The 13,836-nt window shown below is 45.1% G+C and overlaps 1 protein-coding gene across 4 annotated transcripts in view; it reads right to left on the bottom strand.

Moving 5' to 3' along the window:
* The window catches only part of Nrxn3 (neurexin 3), a 1,519,933-nt gene extending 1,506,328 nt beyond the window's left edge, over nt 1–13,605 (bottom strand). For all 4 annotated transcript variants that reach the window (XM_042692577.1, XM_042692576.1, XM_042692579.1 and 1 more), the window contains exon 1: nt 12,897–13,605. In XM_042692577.1, the coding sequence (XP_042548511.1) occupies nt 12,897–13,605 (709 nt within the window). The remainder of the gene's footprint in view (nt 1–12,896) is intronic.
* Nucleotides 13,606–13,836: the final 231 nt, after the last annotated feature.

Consider the following 13,836-nt stretch of genomic DNA (forward strand, 5'->3'; position numbering starts at 1 on the left):
CAGACACACACACACACACACACACACACACACACACACACACACACACACACTCCACATACACAAGTTGAAAGGACACTTTCTCAAACTATACAACTTTCTCCTTGGTACTATACAAGTGTAATGTGTGTTGTACCTCTTTGCCTGATTGCCTTCCAAACCAGACCATAAGACCCTCCAGGGCCAGGTCTACCCTAGTAATAGTAAATAGTCATTTAGTTAGTATCTAATGAACTTATTCTAATAAATTGAAGGCCCATTTGAACAAACAGATGGTTTTCCATAGAGGACTGCTTCATAAAGGATTTTGAAGATAATTATACACATACTTTACACATACTTTTAATCTCTAGTTTATATGCACATATTTCCTATACAATCTATATTTGTGCCAGAAATGTTCTTATCATGGTTTTATACTGAAAACAATTCTGGGATCATAGTAGCAAAGTGATATTATTACCAGTTCTCACCAGAATGAGGTCTTCAAAGATGAGATGTGACTCAATAGCTTTCTATGGAGCCCTCGGAGCCACCTGGCCAGATAAACTAAGACTATTGCACACAGGCTAGATACATTTGCCAGCACCCCTGGCATCTGGAACATTTTAGAATCAGCCTCCACCTGAAGCCACAGCCCTGAAACAGGGGATTGGTAAGGATTAACTAGCCAATTAAGGATGAGCAAATGTAGATTTCAGTGGCCTCCAAATCTTTATGAGCAAAAATTCCTCATTAAAACATAATTTTAGTCTTCTCCCAATAGATGTATGTTCTATGCATAAACAGCTTGCATAAAAGTTAACCATGCATTTTGTTTCCTTTCTATATCCTCAAAGAACAGACTTGTATGCACCCCATTTTGGCAGCCATTCATCTATAGAATGATATTGTATACCTTCCTGAGAGCAGAAGATGTAAATGATCAAAAATGGAGAGGTTGGAACTAGCTGCAGAGATACCCCAGATCCATGACGTCCTTGAACTGAAGGGACGCACACACTAGTGCCTGCCCTGGACAACCCCTGTTGCCCTGCTCCAGCAACAGAGCTTCGCAACGCTCTGCCCATCAGAGAAATCTTCCTCTGTTGCTCTCATGCCTCCCTCTCTCTATGGCAGCTTTTCCCATATCTGAGGACAATTATCCTGTCCCCAGTGAGCCTCATCTGCTCTGGGGAATCTACAGGAGCTAATGGGTCCTCTCCATCTCCAGTGACAACAACATGCTTGCCTCAAACAGCCATTTTCACAAGCATTTACATGATCCCAGGCTGGCTGCTGCCTATAATCGTGACAGGAAACCATTGGTTTGTAAACAACAACAAAAGTCTCTCTCACTCATCTGCAAGCAGATCAAACCAAGTGGAATGTGTATGTGCTTAACAGAGTCAATAAAAACTGTACCGCCGTAAACATACTACTTCTCCCACTGAAAGAAAGAACGTATTGCCAATGGTGGCCAGGTAGTCTCAGGTAACAACTGATTGCTGATTCATATATTCAACAGATGTTATTAAGATCATGTTCCTGGGAACTTTGTACCCATCCATCCATCATATTAATGAACACTCACACAGAAGAACAGACACATATACACATATAAAATATGAACATGCCCTACACACACTTATTAAGGCAACAAACACTTACTGAGTACCTGCTTCTCAACATAACATGGCATTCATAAACAAGCCTTGTGTGTCTACTAACAAAAGGTAACTGAGAGTCAGATGCTGGTGGCTCAAACCTGTAATCCTAGCTACCAGGAGGCTGAGATATGAGGCCTGTGATTTAAAATCAGCTGAGTCAGAAAAATCCATGAGACTTGTATTGCAATTAACTACTAAAAAGCCAGAAGTGTAGCTATAGCTCAAGTGGTAGAACACCAATCTTGAGTGTTAAAGCTAAAGGACAGCACCAAGACCTTGAAATCAAGTTCCAGTATAAACACACCAAAAAGTGTAGAAGCAAAGCCCCTCTCTTTGGATTCATATTTTTCTTTATAGTTTCCTAGGAGAGTACTTCCGTATATACATTCTTGCACCAGGAACTAGAAAACCCAGCTGAGCCATCACAGCATGCATTAAGGATAGCAAAGCCAACAGGAGCCAAGAGACACATTAAAGTGCAGCCATTGGTTATATATGGGGGAAAAAAATAGCTCCACTCTGCATTAACGCAAGGCTGAAAACTCAACATTGAGAAGAGCCAACAGCAAAGTATCCACAGCAATTCTGCCCCGTATGACCATGACTATGTGAGATGGTCCACACCCATTTCCCAGCACAAGCTTGTGGCCCATGGGCCAGAGCTGGTGACACTTTAAGTTCACTACTTGAACTCAGAATGATGTCCATGTGCTTTTCTTTTTAAAGTATGCTTTTTTTAAACCACAAAATTATAGGAGATGAGTCCTCTTTTCTTTGTTGCTGTGTCAGGAAAATGATTGTCAATGGAGGTAGCCAAAAGCCAAGACTACCCTCCCTTTACTGTACAGAGGGAAACTGGCTTGGTGGCTTTCTAGTCTATGCCAATGTGAGAGCAACATCTTTTAGCCCTGTCTAAGCCTTCTCCATGGGAGACTTCCACCCAACAGTGCCAAAAACATGGGACACCCAGGGCAACCTGGCAGCGAAGGAAGCATTTATGAGTAAGAGCGTGTGCTTCCTTCCAAAGCCAGCTTCCAGAAGCAGCTACTTAATGCTGCCTTTTCTCATCCTCTTCTCTTGTTCTTTTTTTAATATATAATGCATCCTGCTGGGCTTTTAGAAAACTCTTCGTTTGTTGTTGGCACATCTGACCCCACTGACCAGGCAAGTCCAATCCATTCCCCTTCTCTTCTCTCTTGCATTCCAGAACTTCTCCTCTTATTACATAGCAATTTGGGGACTTCTGGGGGTGGGATGGGGGCTCTTCAGAAATGTGGAGGTGTTAAAACCAAGCTGAGAGCAGAAGGTGGGATGGTGGGAGAGGAAATGAAGCAGACAACAAGCCAAACATGGGGACCATGATGAGTCTTTCTCAGTATAAGCTCCCCAGAAACAAAATGATTGGGGCATGAATCACATGTTTACATCCAAAATTGTTCCCACATCAATCCCTCCCACCTTAGTTAATATTAATCACAAGCACGTAATTCTAAATAACTCTACGGTGTTTGTTGTTAATGCCATATTAGAGAATTCCCACAAGCTTTACCCTGGCACAAAGGTTCATTCCTGTAAACGCATCCAGAAATGCTCACTCTATGCTCTCTCTCTCTCTCTCTCTCTCTCCTTTTCTCTCTCTTTCACACACACGCACACACACACACACACACACACACACACACACACACACACATCCATTCCTTTCATCCATATTGCTACGGTCAGATCATTTTAAATAGCATGAGGAATAATGAAGAAGTCACAGAAAAACAGACGTTAGCCCAATATGGGTCAGCACTCTTTAATGTTCAACATTCATCAGACACACATCAGGCTGCCCATAAAAGTACCAAGTCTCCACCATCATCATGGTTGACTACCATACTTTTCTCTTCTTTTTCTTTCTTTCTTTACTTATTTTTATTTATTTGTGATTTTGAGAGGGTTAAATGCAGAGCCTTGAGCTTGCTAGACTGACCTGATACCGGTGAGCCAGAATAACTCAGAACTCACTGGTTAATTTTAGGATAGGATGGGTTTTTTTGTTGTTGTACTTGTTTTTTAGGGGGTGGGGCGGTGGGAGGTGTTTCAGTCATGGGGCTTGAACTCAGGGCCTGAGCTTTTGTGCTCAAGGTTAGCATTCTACCACTTTGAGCCACAGCACTATCTCTGTTCTGTTTCTGGTGGTTGATTGGAGATAAGAGTCTCACAGACTTTCCTGCCCAGGATGGCTTTGAACCACAATCCCTAGATTTCAACATCCTGAGTAGCTAGGATTATAGGCATGAGCCACAGTATCCAGCTAGGATGGATTCTTACTTTCAGCTCAGGTGTGTGCTTGAGCTGTAAACTACCCCACTTCTGGCCTCCTGAAATTACTGGAATTATGGGAAGCACCACCACATCCAGATTTCCTGCATGGAGATGGGGTCTCCTGGTCTGTTTTGCCTGAGCTGGTCTCTAACTGTGATTCTCCAGTTTTCAGCCTCTTAACTAGCTAGGAGCCATCACACTCAGTATCTAGGTCGGATTTTTGTTGTTTGATTTTTTTTCTTTTCTAAGGATCATCTCCTACAAGGAAGGATGGGTAGAAAGCAATACAAATGTGCTACAAAGGTCACAGGATCTGTGCTTCATCTCACACATATTCCTCTGGCCCCAGAGGGCCCCTCAAATTTCAGCATCTCCTTAAAACTCAGCAGGGGTCACCGCACATGGTCCCTACCTAAATTCCAGCTTTGTCTTGCCAGACACAGAAAAATACACGGTGGGAGAAGTAATCTTTCAGGGATTCCATGGGTCAGGGGCTCTTCACTCTCTAAGCTCACTCTGAGCCAAGCCTGAGCCCATCCCTTAGCTCTCCAAGACTAAGCATGCAATGGACAGGGAATGATCTAGAAAGGAAAGAGGCATGAGAAAGTGAGAAGAAAGGGGAAAAAAACATGAGTATTTATTTGGTGACCTCTCAGCCTGGTGAGTCAGTCACAAAAATGATTGCAGTTCTCCTCTTCAGATGATCTCTATTTGTAAGTTGGTTCCGCATCTTTATTTGAAGGCAACTTATTAAGTAAATCAGCCATACATTCTCTCTGTGCACTTTCTGTATTCTCCGGAGACTCCAGGCAACACATTTACAATCATACCTGCAGGGATGGTTGTAGTAATATCTGAAATACACCGTCTGCTACAGAACAGAGATGCCAACCCCAGCATGGCCAATAAAGACAGAGAATCTTTCTTCCAAGGTCTTCACACTGGCAAACAGAGCACCAGCAGGAGAACCACTCTGGCAGGTGAGAGGCAAAAATGTCAGGTAAGAATGGGATGAATATAAGCATGTCTCATAAAGAAACTTGAAGGAAACGTTCTGGGAAGCCATTTTCTTAGCTCCAAATATATTGCACATTGTACTTAAAACATAACCTCAGTAAAAACAAAACCAAAAAGAGGGGATGATCCTGCCAGGTATCAGTGGCTCACACCTGTAATCCTAGCTACTCAGGGAGCTGAGTAGCTAAGATCTAAGGATTGTGGTTCAAAGCCAGCCCAGATAAAAAAGTCCATGAGACTCTTACCTACAATTAACTATGAAAAAGCCAGAAGTAGAATTATGGCTCAAGTGCTAGAGCTCTAGCCTTAAACACAAAAGCTAGGGATAGTGCCTAGTCCCTGAGTTCAAGCCCCAGAATGGGCATAAAACAAACAAAAAATCCAAAGGATCCCAAATTCAAACTGGAACCAGAAGCTTCAGCTTCCTTAAGTTCATTCCTTGCCTTCTTCCCAGTTCCATCTCTGTAGGCCTAACTCCTATAGACCCTACACTATAACATTTCTACTCTAGAGACCTGAAAGCATCTACCATTTCTAGAACTAAATGCAGAGGAGGTTATCACTGAGTTAGACCTGGATAGTTTACTTGGGTGACTCCGAGGTCTGTTTGTTTTAAAATCTACTGGCTCCTGAGTTTACAAGAAAAAGACAAATTCAGGAAATACATTATTTAGGAACATTGTGGACAGCAGTCAAGGGCTGAGAGTTGTTACAGACAATGACACATTTAAAGGAGGCCCCATATTGCTCTTAAATAGGTCACCCAAAGACACCAATTTCTGGAGAACAGCAGCAGTAATGACAAGCCCACTGGCAGTGTTGCTTCCCAAACAGATCATGGAGACAGGCCTGGGCCACCATGCTCTGTCCTTTCCACCAGCCACAGCCTGTCACCTAACACACAGTCCCCTGTGAGTGAAGCAGAGCAAACCTCTTGACCGGCTAGAAGAAGCTCACAGAGAACATAGGAGCTATCCTTCCGCTTAAATTCCAACTTATTCCCTAAATCTGCAGCTGACATTTCCAAACACTTCCTCTCTTTAACCCCTAGATATCCTGCAGTCTCCTTCTCCCCCCTTCCACTCACCCCCACAACTTCCTGTATCCCTTTCACCATCACCACTACACACTGCCCAGCCATGACCCTGGCACCTCTGTGATCACTGTTTCAAGGGCATCACAGAGATGCCCAGAGCAATGCTGTTGCCTCCAGACATCAATGGATCTTCTTCATTGATTCACACAAGCGAGATTGAAGTTTATGATATCTGGAAGTCTTTTAAAAATTTACAAATAGATAATTAGATAGAGGGCCTTGGAAGGGGGTCATGCAAACGAGGACTTAGAAAAAGTGTAATCCCATTGTAAATCCACTTTTGTAATAATTTGCCTACATACACACACACACACACACACACACACACACACAGAGGGGCGAGGAGAGAGAGAGGGAGGGTGGAAAAGAATAGCATGAACATAGAATAAGGAAGACTGGTTTTGTTGTTACATGTAAAAAGAAAGAAGTACAAAGATCCAAATGGAGACAGACAGAATAATCCAGGAGCTCCAATTTTACCAGTAGCCCTGTGTGGGTTTCTGGGCATTTCCTGGTACCAGGGAAAGCAAAGGTAAGTTGTAAAGAGGCCATTCCCTCCAGCGATGCTCCTCTATGGGCTCCGACTGCGTCGAGACCCTTGGGTCCGGTTCCCAAGCACTTCACTGCAAATCAAGATCTTGAGGGTGGGAATTAAATACTCATTTCATCCATTTTCATGTTCTTTCCTGCTCTCTTTCACTGGAAGGAGCAAGTCTCCTGAGACCAGCCAAGCTGATAACCTTCTGCACCAGGAGTCTGACATTTTGCTTATCATACACATCCAGAGAGACAACCCTCCATTTTGCAATGGAGACACGGGTCATTTGTGTTAATTGAAGGAAGCCAAGAGCTGAAGAAAAAGGCCATATTGGGCATGGGGACACTCGTTTCCTCCCAGGGACACTTGCCAAACAGGCAGCACTTAATACTTTCCCCCACAATCTCTACCTATGATAGGTTCAGGGGCACCTCAGGGTCTGGGTCATCCATCATATTCAGTGGGATGGTAGAGGCCTTCCCTCCCCGCCTTACTGAGTTGCTATGGAGGCCAATCCAGCACCCATTTGCAGAAGAAGAGCTGTGAATGGTGAATGTGCTCAACAGCCAAACCCTTGTCAGCAATCCCGTGCTGCCACTGGATTTTACACCCTCTATCAGTTCCCCTCCTCTGCCTCTGCCACCTTTCCCACTGGGGTAAAGAGAAGAGGTGGCTGTGGCCCACAGGGAAGCACCCAATCTGTGAAGCCAAGTTGATACACAGACCATTCACACAGGGGCCAGGAGACCAAGGGGCCACAGGCAGGCAGACCCTGTTCTTCCTAGAGACTATGAAAACAATCTTGTATATTTTATCTCATTTAGTGTTCCCAAAGACTCCACAAGGTCTGGTTGTTATGATCCCTACTCAACGGAGAGGCAAGATAACAAGGCAGATGGGGGCTCCAAAGACAAACAGATTCGCTTAAACAAACAAACTCAGTTTGGCCTCATTATCTACATGATCCTGGACAAGTGAGCTAATCTCTTACCCCTCACTCTCCCTACCTACCAGGTAAAGCAATATCAATGTGTTTCGGTGGTGGGGGGCAGGGAGTAACAAAAGCAAATGCATGCCAAACAGTTAGAACAACATGGCACTACACAAGGGTTCTGTGACTGTTAGCTGCTGTGGTTAGTAATATGGTTATTAATAAAGAGATTGAAACTTCAAAATCCTTTTCGGAAGACAGTCTGTAAATGGGCCAGCCCAAATTTAAATCCACATCCTTTTCATTCCAGCGGCCATATTCTTAGCCTGCCTGCTAAACTTGGTTCCAATCCCACATTTCTCGGCTCTTCAGGTTCTTCATCTGTAAAATGGGGTCACTTCATGATAACCACCTCATGAAAGCCTGGTAAGGATAAATACAAACTACACCAGAATGCCAGGCATATGGTGGCATTCAAAAATAGCAATGGTGATAACCACATCATTATTATTTTGTCCCAGGAAGTACATCCAGCCCTTGGACAAAGCCCTGCCCAAAGCTTCTCGCTCCAGTTCCATTTCTGGCATCTCACTGCAGAGCTAGACAGCACAGGGTAATAGAAGGAGGGCAGGCAGGGATGAAGGGACAGCAGGTGAGTCCCATCCCCCAAGCACAGACAGTCTACATCCTACCCCCCCCCCCACCTCTTCTCCCTTGAAAAGGTGGGAGGGGACCAGATGATGGGCAGCTGCCCCTGGAACTAGAAACTATCATCCCAGGGCAGCCTGCAAAGGGAGATAGAGGCCTGAAAATAATTAGCCCCCAGTACTGAGCCTGTGGTATCTCATTACCAAATGCAAATGTAAGTTCACACGTGCCACTCCAAGGCTCCTGGCAAAATGCCTGCCCTGACCCTCAACCTCAGTAAATGTGGTCCAAATCATTACCCAACTGCCCACCCCTTTGTGCAGCCTTGCAGCTGGTACACAATCTCACTGCAAAGGGAAAGAGAAAGAAACTGCTCTCACCAACACTGAAGAACAAGGAAAAGGGGTCTTATTTCTTTAAAGGATGCAGAGATGTTATGGGAGGGGGGAGATTAGAAAAAATTGTTCTTCCCTCAGCAGTTAAAAAGAGGGATAATTGGAGCAAGTGGCAGGCGGCTGTTCTACCATTTAGCATACAGCATACCCAGGAAATCTCACTTGGTAATCAGGAGGAGAGGAGGAAAAAGGAGCAATCAGACCCCTATTCAAGCTCTGGTTAGCGACAGCCCCTGCTGACTGGCTGGCTGGGCTGGTAGAGAGCTGGGGCTGATCCTGTCTAAAATCTGAATGCTAGGTGGGGAGTCAAGGCTCCAGAGCAGCCATCTCTCCTTTGTGTATATTGCCAAGCTTTGCTTCCGTTCTACCTTTTCCATACCGGGGAGAAGTGCTTAGGAATTATTCCTTTCACCCTCTGATTACTCCCTACCTCCCCCAGAGCCCTGTCTTTCCAAAGCCTTCAGAACTGACACAGGTTAGGACAATGCTTTCTGTTATAATTCTGGCAAGGTACACTGAGAAGGAGAAGGGAGGATGGCTGTATTTTTACTCAAATGCCTCCCCTCTCCAAAAAGAACATCCAACTAATGCATCACTGGTGCCTTAATGGTATGCCTGATGTCTCTGGGCATTCCATAAATGCTCACGGGTAAGCAGTCTCCTCTTGGTGTATGCCATCCACCCTCATTCTGGCTTTGAGAGATGGGAGGAAGCATCCCATAATCCTCAATAAAAAAAGAAAAGTAACTGAACTTTTCTTTCAGGAAGGCATAGGAAGGCCACAGAGCAGTGATGAGCCATCTATCAAACCAAGCTAGATAGGATGTCAGGCAGTAGGGGGGAGGGGTATGGTCCCTAGTGTGCTTGTGTTAAGGCCTGGTCCCCCATCACAAGTGACCTACACTATACCTCACGGAAAGATCCCAACACTTGCAGATGTAGCAGCTGAGACTCAAAGCAGATAGCTTCTGATCTGGGTAAATGCAAAAGTCAGCACAAAAAAGTAACCAAAAACAAGCCAACTGCGCTCTCTCTCTCTCTCTCTCTCTCTCTCTCTCGCTCTCTCTCTCTCTCTCTCAATGGAATTGGATGGCATACCTCTTCACTGAATTAATCTGAAGTGTGATCACCCAAAGGAGATATAGACAGACAGACAGACAGATAGATTAAAATATATGACACGGGTAGATGTAAAATATATGGCACAGGTAGGTTCATGTCACAAGACAGGAGGAGAAATAACCATGAAGTTGTCTCCATTGTTCCCTGGCTCCACCCTGCCTGCAACAGGCCGACTTTATGTTAAATGAACTGTTCAAGGAAACTGGGACTGAAATTTATATACCTTGGCAGTGAATCGATGTTTCACAACCAGAAGGTTGCTGAGAAATTCAATACGTGTGCATTCATAACTAAAAAAAGTCTTTAAAAATAATCAAACTTAAACTCATTCCAAGGTAATAACAAACTCGCTGTGACCTATGAGGAGACTTTTCCCTAGAGGGAACCAAGGAAATCCCTTCACTGGCCAGTAAAGCTTCCAGGATGAGTCAAACAAAAATCTGTAGCCCAGGCTTGAGTCTATCCCAAACTAGATGCGCATAGTTTTAAATAGGTACAAATGCCTGTACTTAGTCTATTTTCCAACATTGTTTCTAGTTGAGCACCAAAGCATTTTATTTATAAACAACATACCTAAAAGTAAAAATCTGGAACCTCCTCTCTGCATCCATTATGTTCACTGTGGCTGTTAATTAGCTTGAAAAGCTTGGAATGAAGTTTTCCCAAATAAAAGCAGTGTAGAATCTACTGTACAGCCATCTCCAATGATATTTTATTGGTTTCCTCTTACCCTAGGCCCAGATCTCTCATATCAAGTACCTTTAGTATCTTTTGGATCTTCCCAGCAGAGAATCAGAATAGCTCACTAGATTTTTAAAGAGAGAGCTCTAGCTGAACATCCTTCCTGAGGTACAGCATGGAAACCTTTTGGAGCCATGAAGCCATAGAAACACAAACAGACCAAGCAAACAACAACATTACAGGTAGGCTACAAGAGAATTGACTACCCAAGATGCCTCCAACAGACCCCAACAAAAGCTATATGATGTTGCAGAGCCTGCTCACCTCACCTCCCTGCTCTTCGAAATGATAAATCAAGAGGTTAAAAAATGATCCCATGGCAGATGCAACCATCACACAATCAAATGGAAAGGCCCATTCTACACATCAGAACTGTCAGATGTTGGATACACAGGACCCACTGCCAGGACTAAGTCCTGTGGTTTCAGTTCTATGACATGCAATGGAAGAGGAAGGTGGTGGCTGTATTCTCCCTACCCATTTCATCTCACCTTGAGCAAAACAGGCAAGTTTAGCCCATTTATCTTGTTTCATACCGAATTACTTGACACTTCACAGATGCCATGGTTTCCCCCTGCCTTAACATTTTCTAGGTGAATTATCTCACTTACTCCCTTAGAGTTAACTATGTGTGGAGGCAACAGTTATTTTCTATTAGTCTATAATACATTATTGTGATTGATTAGACCTCATGACAATCCCTGGAATCAGCTGGCTCCAAGTTCTCAACAGTAAACTCTGTTATCCCCCCAGTATCCAATCCTCACCTCAACCTTTGCACTGCTCCATTCCAGGCCAGCCAAATGTCACAGTTATAACAGAGTTTATTGACTCTACTTATGTATCAGGAGAATAAATGAATGACACTCTGTGTTTGCCTTCTACAAATAGCTATCAATCCATAGCCAAGAGATGATCTGAACCTTGCGGAAAGAACCATTATTAAAACACACATATTGCCTTTAGCTATTAAAATACTGACTGCACACAATCTGTTCTGAAGAAATTCCACTGGAGACTGGAAAAACACATGCTACAAAAATAAATAAAAGGGAGAGAAAAGACAAATAGAATATATACATATATGGTATAGAGATTCTTCCTGCAAAAAAAAAAAAAAAAGTGCTGATTCAAACCTGCCTGGAGGAAATGAGTTCTTTTTAAACACACACACACACACACACACACAAGCAATCAGGGATAATCAGCAAGTTAACAACACACTTTCAAACACCCTGGTCCCTAGAAAGGAAGAATGCCAGCTTTCAATGCAAGTTCTCAGAACAGAACAGATCCTTTTGGGCAACTGAGAAAACAAGTGATCGTGTCAGCGTCTTCCGGCAGAACTTTCTCCAAAGCCAAGTAGCTTTGGAATATCAATCAGCTTCAAAAGGCACCTGCTTATCAAAATCACTTCAATAACCACACTCTCCCAGTGGTATCATGAAGTGAGATTACCTCTGTGACTTTTCTTCACCCCCTTATGAGGTCAGTGGAGGAAAAATTTAAAGCCTTAGAGGGGGACAATGTGTATGTCTGGCATCTCCCTTTTCAACAGCCCACCCACAGGACAGCAGGCATGCTTCTCCAGCAGAGGAAGGAAGAACAGCCCCAGGGAACATTTCCACACTAGCCCATGCACAACCTACAAGGAGGCCTCCATCACCACCTCCGGCACTGTCTTACTCTCCAGAAGGAGCCACCTGTGGAATAAGTTTTGTTTTCATTCGTAGATACACACAAACATATATGTTACTAAGAGCTGAAGTTTACATCAACCACAACCTGCTTCGGGGGTTGGACTATTCTGGAAATAGGAAAACCTGCAAATACAAATGTTAATTACAAACCCCAGACTGGTGAGGCCGTATCCAAATGAAGAAAACCTGGGAGTCGGGAATGAGTGAGTTGCCTCACCCCACCCCTGAACTCCCTCAATTCTTGAACCAGCTGGTTCTTCATCTTGATTGGAAGCTTTATAATCAGACCATGCATAAACCCTTTAGCCCATCCACCTTCATTCTTATTGGGCCCATATAAGGAGGACAGGAGGATAGTTTCCTACCCACCCCTCAGAGTCCAAGTCTCAACGATTCAGGAGGTACAGAGATAGCCCCTTGGCTGGGTCTATCTCATTTCTTGTCCTGTGGTCATCCTGCTGAGCTGTGCTGGGGAAAAGGAACTCAGCTGGAAGTACAGACTCCCTCCAGCTCTGTGACTTGAGAACAGAACCACAGCTGCCTCTGGTTGAGTTGCCAGGATTCTCTTCCTGCTGGGATGGGAGAGTGAGCAAAGGATTTCCACCACCTCCCGGGGAATGGGGCCCGATGATCTAACATGCAGTTATAAAGATGCATGTTATAAAGATGCGCTTTCATGTCAAACTGGCTTCCATCAGGCCTCGCAGCCAGCATCTAGCAAGAGAGGGGAGGGGAAAGGGTCTTACCTTCTGAGCAGAGGGTGCCACCGTAGCCCGTGGTAGAACAGTCGCAGGTAGGGTGGCCATCCAGGAGGAAGCAGATCCCACCATTTTCACAAGGACGCTCACCGCAGGGTCCCTCAGCTTCCAACTGGACGCCTTGGCTCCCCAGAAGCCGAGGCTCTGAGTTGCCATACTTGAGATCCAGGATTAATCCCTTGAAGCCGGGCATGGCCTGTACTCCATCCAGAGTCAGGGCAGAAGGTCGGATGTCGGATGGGACTCCACCAAGGAACAAGTCACTGACCACATCCATGTAGGGCCGCTGGGCGTGCAGCTCGCCGGACTGGCCCTCGCCGTCCAGCACCAGCACTGTGCGCAGGCGGTCACGGCTCACCATGAGGAAGTGCCAGCTGCTGTCGTTCACCTGCTTGTTGGACAACACCGCCGTCTCCGCGCAATCCATGCTGAAGCGGAGCTGCACCCGGCCATCCACCAGCGAGAGGCAGAGAAAGTCACAGACGCCACCGTCATCCAAGTAGAGGAGCAGCCCCGTGGAGACATTGGTTTTGAACTGGAAGCTCAGGTCACTGCGCGTGCTGGCATCCCAGCGGAGGTAACGTGCCCACTGGTTGGGGAGGCCCATGAACTCGAGCCCCAGGCAGAGTCCCAGCAGGGACCCCAGCAGGATGCTCACCTTCAAGGTGAAGAACACCGAGTGGAAGGTGAAGCTCATTGTGGCCACTTAGTCAGGGCCTGGAGGCACACACGCAGGCCAGGAAAACAGTCCTTTCAAGGGAGGATCTCCCTTTGGTGGTGGAGACAGGAAGACAAGACGGAGTGGGAGACAGAGAGCATACAACAGGAGGGAGCTGCACACATAAATATTGGAAGGGTGAGGAAACAGGAAAGAGAACAAGACAGCCCCAGGTGGGCAGAAGAGCAAGAACTCTGATCAAGAGGCAGA

This window comes from Dipodomys spectabilis, unplaced genomic scaffold (genome assembly GCF_019054845.1).
Source record: "Dipodomys spectabilis isolate Male_0828 unplaced genomic scaffold, ASM1905484v1 ptg000157l, whole genome shotgun sequence".
NCBI classification, from domain to species: domain Eukaryota; kingdom Metazoa; phylum Chordata; class Mammalia; order Rodentia; family Heteromyidae; genus Dipodomys; species Dipodomys spectabilis.